The sequence below is a fragment of the Euleptes europaea genome, chromosome 10 (genome assembly GCF_029931775.1).
Source record: "Euleptes europaea isolate rEulEur1 chromosome 10, rEulEur1.hap1, whole genome shotgun sequence".
Lineage (NCBI taxonomy): Eukaryota > Metazoa > Chordata > Lepidosauria > Squamata > Sphaerodactylidae > Euleptes > Euleptes europaea.
The window spans coordinates 74,792,135-74,808,276 of NC_079321.1; the positions used below are offsets into that span (position 1 = coordinate 74,792,135).

The window sequence follows — 16,142 nt, forward strand, 5'->3', positions numbered from 1 at the left end:
GTAGTGTACAGTATTTCTTGAACATAATTTTTTGCTGAATAAGTCTCAGCTTAAGATCCATGGAGAGAGCAGGTATAAACTTTAAGTTCATATCCCATTGCTTTGGAAAAATAGGGCAAACTAGCTTCTTATTCCATTCAGTGCTGAGATTTTGCATATCATATTTATTATTCGACATCAAATATTTATAATCAAATATTGTAGGTTTTGTTTTCTGCCTTGATTCAATTAGAGCATCCAGGAGCAAAGGTGACTCTGAGGCACTTAATGCTGCAGGGCCGTATTTAAATACCAACGGATGTTGCAACTGTAAATATTGCCATTCTCTTTCTGGGCTCTCCAGGCATCTTGCAGACTGTGGGTTTTACCATCCCGTGCCCAGGGAGGCAGGACTAAAATTTTCTCTTCCTGTCTTCCTGGGCGGGAAAACCTCCCAGTCCCAGTTTCCGTCCTGCCTTGTAGAGGGAGGCAGCTTCACCAGTCGGCTCTGTTAGAGGACGGCTTCTTAGGAATAATTTCTCTTACCCTTCTACACTTTTCTATCTAATCTTCGCTCCGTCTCTATCCTGCTCCAAGCTTTTTTTTTTTTTTAAAAAAAACCTTTCTCCCACCCGATCCTTCCCCCCCTCCCCTTCGCTCCAGAGAGCAAGATGGCAGGCGAACGAGGTGAATCGGAAGAGGAGCTCCTCTCTGAGGGAGATAACGACCGAGCCCTCGTCGCCTCGACAGGGCAGAGTCGCAGGGAAACTTCCAACGGCCGCTTTTGCGGTTCCGCGGAGGTTGGCGGGACGGCCCCAGCGCTCCGGGGGGGGGAAAGCGCGTGCCGCCGGGCCGCCTAGAAATGGTGCCAAAAGGGCCGCGCGCCATAACGAGACGGATGATGTCGGACATGGAGCGGATAGAGCACTGGCACAGTGTCCAGTATCGGATCCCGGGAGCAATATAAGCTTGATCCGGAGTCCCCTTTATCTCGTAGGGAAGCCTTTGATTTATTTAATGGGGTACTGGACAGGCAGTCACAAATGCTTCAAGACTTTAGTGATTCCATTTCACCCCTCCTTAAAAATATAGGACTTAGCCCTCAGAACAACCCACTCTCACAGAGCCAGGTTGATCTGCAAAATAGGGGTAATGAAGAGACAATTAGAGGATTGTGGCCCACCAAAGCTGCTAGAAAGGCTTCTTGACAGGGTCAACCAAGATTTACACAAGAAGATGATTCCTCCAATATTGCTGACTCTGAAGGGGAGAGCAGGGAGGACGGGGAGTATGAATCGGATGAGGACACCCATGTAATTTTAGAGGAACAACAGCCGCGCCTCTTTGGTGCTGAGGACTTCCAGAACCTATTAAGTAAGGCTCTGGTAGCTCTTGACCTAGATGAGGAGCCTGAGCCCACACCAGAGGCCAAGAAAACTAGAAAGAAGGGAACCAAAGAATTTTTTCCTAAATCTCACTCTCAGTACCATACCATTCCCTTCCCAGAATTCTTTGAAAACCAGGTCAGAGCTGAGTTGGATAAACCTTTGGCTAACAGGCAGTTCCCAGCTAACATCAAAAAGCTGTATACCATGGTTCCCCAAGCCATGGAACTCCTTAAGATGCCTATAATTGATGCCCCAGTTGCGGCAGTCCATTTTCCAGATCTTCCTGCAGAGGATGGATTGGGTAATATAAAAGATCCCATGGATAGGAAAGCAGAGATACTGACTAAAAAGATTCATGACTCCTCTGCTTTGGCCGTTCAAGCCCCAGCAGCCACATCTATCATGGCTAGAGCCTCTATAGTGTGGATCAGAAAAATAGCTCAGCTGTATTCTGGGGACAATCGTAGAATCACTGATGGCCTTAACAGACTCCTAAAGGCTGCTGCCTTTATGGCAGACTCGTCTCTTGACTTGATGACCTTCGCAGCTCGAGGCTTATCTTCCAACATAGCGGTCAGAAGGGCCCTATGGTTAAGACCATGGCAAAACGAATTTAAAACCAAGTCCCTCATTCTCTCTTACCCATTCCAAGGGGAAAAATTGTTTGGGGAAAGACTGGAAAAGATCCTTGAGGACAAGGACAAAAAGAAGATCTTCCCAAAATCCTACAAGAAAGATGGGAGTCATTCCTCCTCCTATCCTAGCTTTAGATCCTTCCTCTCTCTTAACCGCTTCATACCTGAGCAACGTAGAGGGAACTGGAACAATAGCAGAGGTTCCTTTCGTAGGGGAGGGGGTAGATTTTTTCGTTCCCAACAGGGACAACAACAGTACAGTGCCAAAGGAGACAAGTTCTCCAAGAGCACTAAGCAATGACGCCAACCCAATGGCAGTGGGGGGAATACTCCTAAACTTCAGTCACAAGTGGATTCCACCCCACACCGACATATGGGTAGCCCAAATTGTTTCCTGAGGCTACTTAATAGAATTCGTAAACACCCCAAAGGACAGGTTTCTAAAATCCCCGAGAGCCTTGAAGCAAGAAAAGCACTTGAGAACTATGGCAGCCATAAATCACCTGGTCTCCATTCAGGCCATAGAGCCAGTCCCCCCCCCTAGAGTCTGGCAGAGGGACTTACTCAATTTTCTATACGGTCCCCAAGCGAAACGGGGACTGGAGGGCCATTTCAGACCTAAAACACCTGGTCAGTAAAATACAGGAAATTCAGGATGGAGACGTTGAAATCCATCATAGACGCCCTCCACCCAGGGCATTTCATGACATCTTTAGATCTAAAAGAAGCCTACCTGCATGTTCCCATACACCCCCTTCACAGGATGTTCCTCAGATTCTTTTATGCGGGGAAACATTTTCAGTTCAGGGCCCTCCCCTTTGGCCTGGGTTCGGCCCCCCGCATTTTCACAAAGATACTAGTAACCCTACTGGCCATTTTCAGACAAGAAGGAATCAGAATTTTTCCCTACTTGGATGACATTTTGATTTGCTCCAAATCCAGGGAAGAGGCAGAAGCACACACACACAGGGTAATCCAGACATTGACAGAGCATGGCTTCTTGATAAATTCAAAAAAAGGCCAAATGAGACCGACCCAAAGACTGCAACACTTAGGGGTCATACTGGACACCAACAAAAATTTAGTGTTCCTACCTCCGGACAAGATTTCTAAAATCAAGTCCATAGCCCAGACGATACTCAGGGTCAACAAGGGGAGACTTATGTTCCTCGCCAAACTCATGGGTCTAATGGTGTCCTGTCTAAGTTGTGTTCCCTGGGCCAGGTTCCACTCAAAGCCATTGCAGAACCTTCTACAACCTCATCAACATCTGATCGCCAGGAAGATAGACAAGACTATATCATGGAATCAAGACTTCCGAAACAGTCTCTCGTGGTGGTGCAACCACAAGAACCTCGGCAAGGGTCTATTCTTCCTAGCAGAGGAACAAGTTCAACTGTACATGGATGCCAGCTTGGAAGGATGGGGAGCGATGTGCCAGTCCCACATAGCTCAAGGCATCTGGTTAACGACAGAGAAGAAGCTACACATAAACGTCCTCGAGCTCAGGGCCATCCGTCTGGCACTACTTCATTTTCAGGACTTACTTCTCCACCGCCATGTTCTTGTACGAACAGACAATGTGTCTGCCAAGGCACATTTAAACAAACGGGAGCTCCAGGTCATCTAAGCTCCACAGGGAAGCAACCTTAATATTGTCCTGGGCAGAAAAGTGAGTAATCTCCATCTCGGCGGAACACATCAGGGGGGTTCTCAATCTCCAAGCCAATTGGCTGAGCCATCAGACCTTAGACAAAGGGGAATGGTCTCTCAACAGATCCCTATTCCTACAGATAGGAGAGAAGTTTGGCCAGCCTTCAGTGGACCTGTTCTCGGAGGAAAACCATCTTCTTCCCCGCTTTTTTACGAGGTACTACCATCCCAAAGCAGAAAGGATGGATGCCCTGATGTCCCCATGGTCCAAGGAACTTCTCTTTGCATACCCTCCTTTTCCCATCCTACCGAAAGTGATCAGGAAAATAAGGCAGGAGAGGGCCTTGGTCATTCTAATAACTCCCTTCTGGGCAAGGAGACCATGGTTTCCCAGCCTCAAAGAGATGTCAGTACATCAACCATGGGAACTACCTCCGATTCCAGACTTACTGATTCAAGGTCCTCTATATCACCCAGACCCGCGATGGCTTCGCTTGACCGCCTGGAAATTGAGTGGAGCAACCTCCTAAGTCAAGGATATAATATCGGGATCGTTAACACCATGATTGAGTCCAGAAAACCATCAACTAGAAGAATATATGATTTCTCATGGAAGGCTTTCGTCCTTTGGTGCAGACGAAAGAAATCCGATCCTTTGACAACAGACGTCACCAAGATTTTGGAGTTCCTTCATGACGGTGCAGAACAAGGTCTCAGGGCGGCCACGTTGCGCAGGCAGGTGGCGGCCATATCTACAGTTATCCCATCTGTTGACGGCATTATACCTTCTAGGCATCCACACATACAGACATTCCTAAAAGGAGTGATTCAGACCAGTCCTCCTCCTATTCATCGCTTTCCCATATGGCGACTTAACGTAATGCTAACTGCATTAACACGACCTCCATTCGAACCCATTAGGGAGATCCCGCTAAAATGTTGAGGATGAAGGCAATTTTCCTGACGGCCGTTACCTCTGCTAGGAGGGTCTCCGAATTGGGAGCGCTATCCATACGTAAAGGATTTTGCATCTTTTACAAGGACAAAGTCATTCTTCGGCCTGACCCTACCTTCATTCTGAAAGTGAATTCCATATTCCACCAGAAACAGGAAATTCACCTGCCATCTTTTTGCCCCAAACCCAGCCAGAGAGAATGGCACAAATTGGATCTTTGTAGGACACTCAGGGTATACATCAAGCATACATCTCACCTTAGGTGTTCAGAATCACTGTTCATTTCCCTAACTAACCCGAACCGAGGATCCAAGATGTCTAGGTCAGCCATTAGTTATGCCATTAGACAATGCGTTGCCGAATCCTACAAGTCCAGTAAACATCAGGTACCAGCCGGTATCATGGCTCATTCTGTAAGGAGCGCAGCCACTTCGGCTGCATTTGATAAGCCTCAGTGGAGGAAATTTGCCGGGCAGCCACCTGGTCCTTGGTATCCACCTTTACTAGGCACTATAAAATAGACTCCATGGCATCCGCTGATGCAGCCTTTGGCAGAAGGGTCCTGCAACACGTCGTGGAGGAAACATAAGCCCACCCAGACTAACTAGCTCTTGGAGATCCCACAGTCTGCAAGATGCCCGGAGAGCCCAGAATGAGAACGGAGCCTTGTTTACTTACGTGAGGGCTCCTTCTGTTCTGGGATCGAAGGCATCTTGCCCGTCCAAGAGTCTCTTGACCTCCAAAACGTTAGCAGATTATGTAAAACAGTTAAAGATTGATCAAAATTAAAATGTTTCAGGTCATGTATAATTATTCTCCTTTGGTCGCCATCTTGCGCTTAATAAGGAGTTTCCTTTTACCTATTCAAATGGTTTTAACTTTTCTCGTTTCTAGTTCTCATTCATATTACTTGTTTCTGTAGTGTTTGTTGTTTCTTGCACTTACCTGTCTCCTTTAGCTCGGCAAGTCCGAAAACTGGGACTGGGAGGTTTTCCCGCCCAGGAAGACAGGAAGAGAAAACTTTAGTTCTGCCTCTCTGGGCAAGTGATGGTAAAACCCACAGTCTGCAAGATGCCTTCGATCCCAGAACAGAAGGAGCCCTCACGTAAGTAAACAAGGCTCCATTCTACATAAGGTGGCAAGTCCTATCTAGACCTCAGCTCAGAAATTGGCAGAAACTCATCATCATAACCTATCAGTTGGTCCAATGTAACAATTCTCTGATCAGTCCAAGCCTTACATAAAAAAGATTTCTTCCCAACTTTTAGATATGGATTGGCCCATAATGTTAATTTAGCATGTGAAAATGGATCAAATTGATATTGTTGTGCCATTATACACTATTGTTCTCTAGTTGCAGAAACTGGGAGAGGAATGGGATCCTCTCTAGCATAAGTAGACCCTAATGCATTCGCAAGAAGCCTCCAAACGAGCCCAAGAGGGAGAGTCCAACTGCAAGGAGTGATCCCAATAACTAGTACAACTTAACAAGTATGCCAGATGATATAAACTAAGATCAGGGAAAACAAATCATCCTTCATTGAATGGAAGTTGCATCCTTTTTAAAGAAATTTGAGGCAGTGAGGAATCCCACATAAATTTCTGAAAAAAGTATTAATTTTATGAATATATCTTCAAGTTCTACAAAAAGGAATTGCATGTAAAATATAAATAATCCTAGGTATAGTATTCATTTTGAGTGTATTTACTTTGCCACATAGAGACAAGTTTAAAGTTGCCCATCTGTCTAAATCCAAAGAATTAGCTTGTTAAAATTTAGCATAACCATGTGCGTAATATCTCTAGGAATCAGTAGTCCAAGATAAGTAATGACATCTGGGCACCACCAAAAATGTCCACAGGCAAATACTTTCTGTGAATTTGTGAATTCAGAAATTTACAGCCCATTCCTGAAAAATGGGCTGAAAGTCCATAGGAGGCGGCATGACCTCGCTGCCAGCGTAAGTGCGCGTAATCGCTCGAGTACACACACTTATGCTGGCGCCGAGCCCAGGCCCTCCGGTGGCAGAGCACCACGGGACCGCGCCTCCCCCCTCCTCCGGCGCTGCCTCTCCGTGGTGCCGGCCATGGCGTAGAGAGACCGTGCCGGCGCAGGGAGTGTGTGTTCTGGGGGCGGGGCAGAGGGAGGAGCTGCCAGTTAGGCGGCTTCCTATCCCGGCTCGGCCGGATACGCCGGCGCCAGGAACAGCGGTGCGCCTGCTTTTGAGCAGGTGCAGCCTCGCTGTTTTCAATGGGGCTTTTGGCCCCGTTGAAAACCAAAAAAAGCCTTAAACAGACGGCAATGAGCCAGATTAAAAAATTTCATGATACAATTGATAAAGTTTTGGAATTAAGAAATCTGCAAAGGTTTTATACCATTCAATGGGCAACCCATCTGGGTCTGGAGATTCTAATGTCAGGTGTGACTTCATTCACATAACGTATATTTGCTGGAGGAAATACTTGAGTCACCTTTCATTTTGCCCCCCCCTGCTTTTGCTGGGTAGATAAGACATTTTTCAGCATGATTTCCTGTGTTCATCTTTTACCAAGCGCTCCCGCGTACATTATGGTGAGGTTTGAATGGAATTACTTCAGGAATAATCACAAATAATCTCACCTGGTGTGCCACAGAGAGTTGCCTAGATAATTATGTGTGGAGAATTGCTTAGAAGAAGTCTTTACCTGAGGGAAAGCTGAAATTTTAATATCAGCAGTATTTACTTAGTGTTTACTTTAATGTCAGCAGTATTTACTTAGAGCTAAAGTAACAGAGGAAACGTTGACAGCCCTCAGGAAACCCACCCAAGCAAGTAGCATGAAGGCCTAAATATTAGCAGAACTTTCTGTGGAAGGAGATAGTCATGTAAGGAGGGGCTTGTGACAGGTGAGCGTTCCAGGCTTTATTCTTCCCTGCTGGATCCATCTGTTTTTTATCTTCTGCTGCCTCGGTGTCAGCTGGGGAAAGTTAACAAAGAGAGACGCCGTCCTTCAGTGTTCCTCCTCTGAAGATGCCGGCCACAGCTGCTGGCGAAACGTCAGGAAAGAAAATACCAAGACCACGGTTACACAGCCCGGATAACCTACAAGAACCGATGAACTCTGACTGTGAAAGCCTTCGACAATATTTTAACAAAGAACCTTACCGCTTTTCCTAGGATGAGGCAAATGGGGAGGCAACAAGGAAAGAGTAGCTTGGAAAAGGACAAGACTGATTGACTTCAACCAACTTTTTATTCATCAGTATGCTTGTGTGTCAGTTTGGTTGTGAAGGCCAGCTTACAGGGTGCACAGTTCGCCCTCGTCTTACACTATGGTTGTTTTCTCTCCATATTGTATAGCAGCATAAGCTATGTGGATTTAGTAATCCGTTCTTTTTTTCCTTAGAACTGTTGCTCTTTTCATTTCAGTCTCCATTTTGGATTCTCACCTTACTTTCAGATGAGATGGCTAGAGGACTAATGAAGCGGACAGTATGTGCCAAGTAAGGATTATGCATGTAGAAATATAGAGTCCTCTTGCTCTTTCACATACACCTTTCAGTATGCAGCATTTCTACTGAAGACTCTCCCTTCCCATCCATTCTGAAGCAGCAACGGCCATTGGTGTGGTTGTTCTGGAGGTCTGTCACAGCCCTGTTCTCAGAGATGTTTTTGATAAGCAGCACCAGGGATTGATCATGGAATTGTCCGCATACAAAGCCCATGCTTTTACCATTGATGTGTTTGTTCTCTAAGGGCCACAGGTTGCGTGAAGTCAGTGATATGAAAATGGGCATCTTCACTAACTGAATCATGACAGTATGAATATATATTCATTTTTATTTGTGAGGATTTTGAGTCTAAAGGCTTCTAAGAGAACTAGGCACACATTTTTCATGTGCAAGGTAATTGTAATTATTGTCATGTTTTCAGATCTATATTTGAACTGTGGGGAAATGGCAAATCTGTGGAAGAACTGCACTCTTCACTGAAGAAATATTCAATAGAGAAAATGGTTTGTATAAGAGAAATCTTGGGGGAGGGGAGAGCATGTTCACAATTACACCCAGCCGAGCATTCATTGTAACCTAACCCAAGCTGCATTACTTTATTTTAGGAGCCGTATCTACAGTCAAACCTTACATACAAAATAAAGGTGCATGCTTTTAACAAAACACTAACACAACAAGAGAAGATTGAAAGAATAGATGTAAGTAGGTGTTAATCTCTTGAAATAGTTTCATAAATGTTATTACAGAGTGATAGTAATATAACCACATGTGTGTACATTTCATTGCTAAAGCGTTTACCGTATTTTTCGCTCCATAAGACGCACTTTTTTCCTCCTCAAAAGTGAGTGGAAATGTCAGTGCGTCTTATGGAGCGAATGCAGCGGTAGCGGGGTGCCGAGCCGGGTCGCCGGGCCGGCTGGGATGCCGCCAGCCAGCTGGGGGGGTGGGAGGCCCCTCCCAGCCCCCCAGCGCAGCGGTAGCGGGGCGCCGAGCCGGGACGCCGGGGCCGGCTGGAATGCCGCCAGCCAGCTGGGGGTGGGTGGGAGTCCCCTCCCAGCCCCCCAGCGCAGCGGTAGAGGGGCACGGAGCCGGGACGCCAGGGCCGGCATCGGGAGGCCCCTCCCAGCCGTGCAGCGGCAGCGGGGTGCAGAGCCGGGCAGCCCAGGGAGCCGGCTTGAATGCCGCCAGCCAGCTCCAAGCCGCCCAGTGCAGCGGCAGCGGGGCACCGAGCAGGGCAGCCCCGGGAGCCGGCTCGGCTGCTGCCAGCCAGCTGGGGGGTGGGAGGCACCTCCCAGCCGCCCAGCTCAGCGGCAGCGGGGCGCGGAGTCGGGCAGCCCCGGGAGCCGGCTTAAATGGCGCCAGCCAGCTGGGGAGGTGGGAGGGGCCTCTCACCCCCCCCAGCTGGCTGGCAGCACCCGAGCCGGCTCCCGGGGCTGCCCGGCTCTGCGCCCCACTGCCACTACGCTGGGTGGTTGGGAGCCCCGGGAGCTGGCTTGAATGCAGCCAGCCAGCTGGGGTGGGTGGGAAACCCCTCCCAGCCGCCCAGCGCAGCGGCTGCGGGGCGCGTAGTCGGGCAGCCCCGGGAGCCGGCTTAAATAGCGCCAGCCAGCTGGGGAGGTGGGAGGGCCTCCCACCCCCCCCAGCTGGCTGGCAGCACCCGAGCCGGCTCCCGGGACTGCCCGGCTCTGCGCCCCGCTGCCGCTGCGCTGGGCGGCTGGGAGGCCCCTCCCACCTCCCCAAGCTGGCGGGACGCAGAGCCGGGCAGCCCCGGGAGCCGGCTCGGCTGCTGCCAGCAAGCTGGGGACGCCGTTCAAGCCGGCTCCCGGGGCTGCCTGATTCTGCGCCCCGCTGCCGCTGCGCTGGGCGGCTGGGAGGGGCCTCCCACCCACCCCAGCTGGCTGGCTGCGTTCAAGCCGGCTCCCAGGGCTGCCCGGCTCTGCGCCCCTCTGCCGCTGCGCTGGGCGGCTGGGAGGGGCTTCCCACCCACCCCAGCTGGCTGGCTGCATTCAAGCCGGCTCCCGGGGCTCCCAGCCACCCAGCGTAGTGGCAGCGTGGCGCAGAGCCGGGCAGCCCCGGGAGCCGGCTTGGACACCTCTGTGCTGCCATCCCAGGCAGCGAGGAGTTTAAAGACCCCCCCGCCCGGCTTCCAGGGACTGGAAGCCGGGCAGGGGGATCTTTAAACTCCTCTGTGCTGCCTGGGATGGCAGCGCAGAAGAGTTTAAAGACCCCCCTGCCCGGCTTCCAGGGACTCCCTGGAAGCCGGGCAGGGGGATCTTTAAACTCCTCTGTGCTGCCTGGGATGGCAGCGCAGAAGAGTTTAAAGACCCCCCCGCCCGGCTTCCAGGGACTCCCTGGAAGCCGGGCAGGGGGATCTTTAAACTCCTCTGTGCTGCCTGGGATGGCAGCGCAGAGCACTTTCAAGACCCCCCCGCCGGGCTTCCAGGGAGTCCCTGGAAGCCGGGCGGGGGGATCTTTAAACTCCTCTGTGCTGCCTGGGATGGCAGCGCAGAGGAGTTTAAAGACCCCCCGCCGGGCTTCCAGGGAGTCTCTAGAAGCCGGGCGGGGGTGGGGGAGGTCTTGGAAAGTGCTCTGCGCGGCCCTGCCCACCTCCCAGCTGGCCGTCGGCGCGGGGAACGCGGGCTCGCGCCATCCCGACGCACCCTCCATAAGACAAGTTTTAGAGGAGGAAAACAAGATTTTTTCTTGTTTTCCTCCTCTAAAAACTAGGTGCGTCTTATGGAGCGGTGCGTCCTATGGAGCGAAAAATACGGTATTTTGAAGTCATAATTTACATATTGGAATAGTTACTATCTGACTTTTATAATATCATAGGGTTAGGCTGCATTTCACCCCGGCATAAAAAAGGAAGTGGCTTAACATTTTGTATAAATTACCCTGTGTCCCCCTGAAATACTTGCTTGTGAATCCCAAATTTGTGGGCAAGCCAGCTGTGCTTTACCCTTCTGGTAGATTTACATCTACCCTTACTGATTCACATTTAACCTCTGCATACATATGTGCAAATATTATTAATCATCTGAAAATATAGATTTGAAAAGCTTATATCATTTGGTATGTAATTCAGTGCCTTTCCTGGAAGGCAATATAAGCATTTCTTTTACAGTGCAGCCTTACAACTTGATGGGGGTGGAACATCTGTTCTGGGTATGACCATTGCCTCTAAAGAGGCAAATTTGAAGTCTGCAAGTACTCCAGTATCCTGCCTTAACCAGAGGTTAAGCGATAGCTTCATCTGAAATGCTAGCTGTGACCCCCCACATGAATCAACCACAAGCATCCATGCCCTAGAAATGACTGGGATAGATTGTTACAGTGCATTCTTCATGGGGGTTGTCTTTAAATATAGTCTTCCAGGCCCAATTCAAGATGCTGGTACAAAACCTTGGTCTGGTGTACCTTAGGGAGGGCCTTCTACGTTAACTGTTCAATCCCATCAAGTCAGCCAGTGGTCTACTCCTTGCTGCATCATCCCTTTTTTTTAGAAGTACAAGCTGTTAGGAAAAAGTATGATGCAAAATAGATTGCTTCACTGTTTGCTGTTTAGATGAGACCTTTTCTCTTATTGAACAGTGTGATCCTAATCAGAGCTGCAGCCTTCTAAACCCATTGACTTCTATGAATTGGAAAGGTGTAACTGTCTTTAGGGTTGCACAATTAAGTTTCTAGTTTTCCTCTCAGTCTGTATTAGATTTTAGTTTTCCTCTCAGTCTGTATTAGAGAATTAGATTTTATTGTTAGGTTCTGTTTTTTATTTGGGTGGTGTTGTATAGGCATACAATTATAATCCCTGAATTGCTTTTTAGTAATTATTCCACCTGATGCATTAGTACCTGTTTATGCTTCAGCAGTTGTTTTTAATTCATGTGTTTGTATTTCTCACTTTTATACAGTCTGTAGAGTTTTTACCATTTAAAGGAAAAGTGAATTTAAAGAAACCAGATTACATTTTTTGGTTTTTAGAAGATTATGGAACAGATCCAAACAACATCCCAGAACAACCTCTTCATTTGTATTTTGGTAGATGGGTGAGTAGATATATTCATAACATAATAAACAGCTTAAAATGTTCAGGAAAGTAGAGTTTGCAGCTTGAGAGAGCTATCTGATGATGGAGGACATAAGTTCTTCATATATGCTTCTCAGTATAAGTCAGTGATATAAAATAGTGAAAACAATTTTGGGTATGTAGGTAAAAGCAGAAAATACTTTTATATAGCTTAAGTTCCCCTGTCATTCTGACTCACAGTTATTTTGTTATGTAGCCTGACAGTACATCTCTGAAGGGAAAGGAGCTGCGCCAGTGGCGAGGGAGGCGGAGCAATGGCGCAGAGGGGCCGCCTCCTAAGCTATTTGCTGTGGCGTGGAATGGCAAGGAAAACTCCAGAAAAGCATAAAATAAATGGGTGACGCATGATGGCGTGGGAGCACCAGGGTGATGGAGGTGTGAGGGCAGAGAGGCAGACATGAGGGGGGCGGGCCACTGGCAAGGTGGGGAGGAGCATGGGTTTGGGCAGTGGTTGTGGGCGTGGATGGATGGTCATTTGCCCTGCCCCCGCTCCAGAGAGTTTCTCAGGAAGGGTGGGGGCAAGCCTTCAGAGGCCACCAGAGTATGTGGCCAGCAGGCTCCTGATCGGAGTTCCTGGGGCCGGCCGGAAGGATGGATGGGGGTGATGTCTGCAGGTGGGGCAGCAGCCTCTCCAGGCAGCTTGCTCTAAGCCACTATGTGCCCCTGACTTGCCAACTGCCACCCCCCAAAGCTTGCGAGCGACAGCGGGGTTGTGGAGCATGGGTGGGGGTTAGTGTTTGGCTAGTCACCGGGAGGGATGCCCCCTGGCATGGCTGCCAGCACCCGCGCCTGCCCCTCAACAACGTTCTGGGTCAGCCCAAGCATCGTGACCAGATGGCTCTTGGAGGCAGCCACATCAGCAGCCAGGGTCTCCATCCACCGATCGGCCCGGTGGGTCATTTCCCACCACTCATGTCAGGCCTCCAGCTGCTCCCTCTCAGTTGCGGCCCACATGGAGAAAAAGATTGGTGGGTTGGGCTGAGTCGGTCTGGGACCCCATGCTATTAACCGGAGGGCCAGTCCCAGGGTGGGAGGGACCAGCTCTCAGCTCTCCTCATGGGGGGGGGGCGGGTCCAGCTGTTGGAGGCACCCCTCCTTGGTGGCCTCTCTAGAGGAGCTCAAGGGTGCATGGAGTGGCACCTCTTCATCCCTGGCAGGCTTGGGAGATGAGGTAATGCCCAGAGAACTCAGGACCACCTTGCCAGCCTCCGTTCCCCACTCTCCTGGGCCCAGGGAACTCAGATACTGAAGGGCTGGTGGCTTGAAGGTCAGGGTGACAGGAGCCTGAACGACGTACAGAGTAAGCTCCATTGGGTCCTCCACGCACTCCCAACACCCCTCTCCCTCACCATTGAACGGGGCAGCCGTTGGTCCACAGTGGGCACCAGCCAAACCTCCCTTGCCAGGATGTGGGGTGGGGTCCTGGGAAGAGGTCATTGGGTGTGACAACTGCTGCGCCTAGCTGCCCACAACCCGGCTCCGGCCCATGCACGGCCACAACAATGCCTATCCAATCAGGAGTGCTATACCCGTGGCCGTGGCTGAAGGGGCACCAGTTTCCAAGTTCAGGTGTACAACCAAATGCCTCCTCTATTTGAGGGAAGCCCCATACACATGGGGCTGCTGAACCTGAATATTTGCTGTTGACATGTGTGACACAGCCAAGTTCTTCCCCCCACCCGGAAAACCCCCTCTCAGTAAAAGATAGTGCCATCCACAGTGGGGTCTGGTTAGGCTGCCCTAGAACAGTGGATGGCCTGCTTCAGTTCTCAGGGTGCGCAGCCATAGGCTCCTAGTGGGGGGCCCGTCCCATGCAATACAGATCACCTGTGCTAGGCAGCAGGGCCTCCTTGCCCTGGAATGGGCTGACAGATGGATTATCAACGGGGGGAGGGATGCTGGGCTGGGTGGGGTTCTGGGCGCCATATCGCTTCCGCCCCGTCAAAGGTCTCTCGCATGACCACTGATGGCACTGATGGCTGTCGGATGTTTGTGGCGGAACAGGACGTGAACCACCACAGAGAATCAGCCAATCGTCTATGGCTGCTCACCTTGACACCCCCACCCCCGCAATCGCCACTGTAGCTGCATCTGGGGCGACGGAAGCAATGGACCCTGGAACCCAGATTCTGTTTTAAGGGGAAAATAAGACTGTGACATAATCCTATTCTTGCACTGTAGGGTGTTTGGGGCTAGAAATGTTATTTAGTATGCTATGAATTTTATGACCTTTCCCCAAAATAATACCATATGCAATACAGCTATTTAAATATTTTATCAGTGCTCGTTAAGGAAGTAATTCCTGGTTGCCCCCTCCTCCCCAACAGATTGCCAATGGACAAAGGGACCTTATTGAGTCATACAGTGTGAAAAGAAGACATTTCATTGGGAACACAAGCATGGATGCTTGCTTGGCTTTTATCATGGCAAACCATGGAAGAGTAAAAACAAATGATATTGTGTTTGATCCATTTGTGGGAACAGGTATCTGGGTTATTTTCCTTGTTTGGGGAGGAAATGAAAACTTTATATATACATGTATGTACAGCCTGTCTGTATTTATGTTCAGCTTTCTCCCCAGGCTCTCAATCTTTTTTTTTTTTTCCGTAATGTAGACCAACCTATAAAAAGAACTGAAGAAAAGGTAGAAGAAATAGCTTTTGTTAAGGTTCCTTTGGAGCACGGCACACTTAATCCAAATGTGATTAAGCAGAGATCCTGATTAATGGTGCCTGCCTGCCCTGAGGCCCAAGAAAGTATTTTGGACATTCCATGAGGCCCTTGGGGGCAAATGTAGTTTTAAATTTAGATGTTACTTTTGCCCTCCATTTTGACCGGTTGCAATTCAGCCTTTAAAGTATATCCATGACAACACTTGTTCACAAGTGCACATTTTAGTGCAACAGCCTTCAGCTCAGTCCTTTCCTTCATTCCTTTCCTGCAGCAATTCTGGTGTGAAATCTTCAGAGCTAAGGGGATCCTTTGTCATCCTTTACATATTCAGGAGAATGGGAAGAAAATTAAGTAGCATCATAGCATTTACCTCAGTCTTGATCATTAGTATCTAAACAGTGGTATATTAGAAGTCTAAGGGGAGAAACAGGATAGCCCACATACAGGTTCTTTGGTGTAGTAGAAGTGTCCAGGCATGTTTTCTCTTCACTTTCTGTTTCCTGAACAAACAGGAGGGATGAGAGTATAGTTTGCAGGGTTATCCTAGTGTACATGACTTGTGGAAGGAGTATAGTACTGTCCAAATGATGTGGTATTAGTTAAATAACATTTTCCCCCTTGTGTGGGTCTACATTACAATTCAAAGTGATGTTACATCAGAAAATGTATTTTTTTTTATTTTCTTTTGAAGAACATGGATAAAATCATGCTTGATGTTCAGAAAAAAGTCCTGAAGTCTAGAGGTTTGCGTCATTTGAGCTCTTTTATTGTGGGAAAACGCACAAGTCATCAAAGCAACGAGAACTTGATTATTCTGATTTTCTTGAATAGTTCCTTGGTAACAGGCATTAGGCATTTTATCAAAGCTTTGTTTACTTCGTACTGTTAAAAACAAGGTGATTAGCGAATTAAAGAAAAGGCAAAAAAGCAGTTCAGAGGAGTAGCTACATATTCCTTCACATGTGTTTATTTTCTTCGGTTAGTGAACGTTTGCTGATTGTTCCAATAGGGGGAGCTTTTATTCCATGAATAAGGATTGTGTGAAAGTGGCTATTTGCAATAAAATGCCTGTTTAAGGTATGTTTTGCATCAAGTAGACATGAACCAAGGTTGTCATTAAGAGAGTCTAATAGTATTTTTGCTAATATGAGAAGGAAAGGCTTTTTAACAGAAGAAATTGGAAATTCAAGGAATCAAAAGCTCTGGACAGCTGTTTTAAGTCCTCTATAGAGTTTTGTGTAGAGCTTAAAAATAGGGTATTGCTTTTGTCTTGCAGCAA

At 48.5% G+C, this 16,142-nt stretch overlaps 1 protein-coding gene across 3 annotated transcripts in view; it reads left to right on the forward strand.

The window, feature by feature from the left end:
* TRMT11 (tRNA methyltransferase 11 homolog) overlaps positions 1-16,142 on the forward strand; it is a 50,082-nt gene that overhangs the window by 13,514 nt on the left and 20,426 nt on the right. Inside the window, exons 3-7 of one of the 3 annotated variants that reach the window (XM_056856341.1) lie at positions 8,021-8,094; positions 8,525-8,606; positions 8,709-8,801; positions 12,015-12,149; positions 14,518-14,674. In XM_056856341.1, coding sequence (XP_056712319.1) covers positions 8,057-8,094; positions 8,525-8,606; positions 8,709-8,801; positions 12,015-12,149; positions 14,518-14,674 — 505 coding nt within the window. In that variant the 5' untranslated portion in view covers positions 8,021-8,056. The remainder of the gene's footprint in view (positions 1-8,020; positions 8,095-8,524; positions 8,607-8,708; positions 8,802-12,014; positions 12,150-14,517; positions 14,675-16,142) is intronic. The other 2 variants (XM_056856339.1, XM_056856340.1) reach the window with 2 other exon arrangements.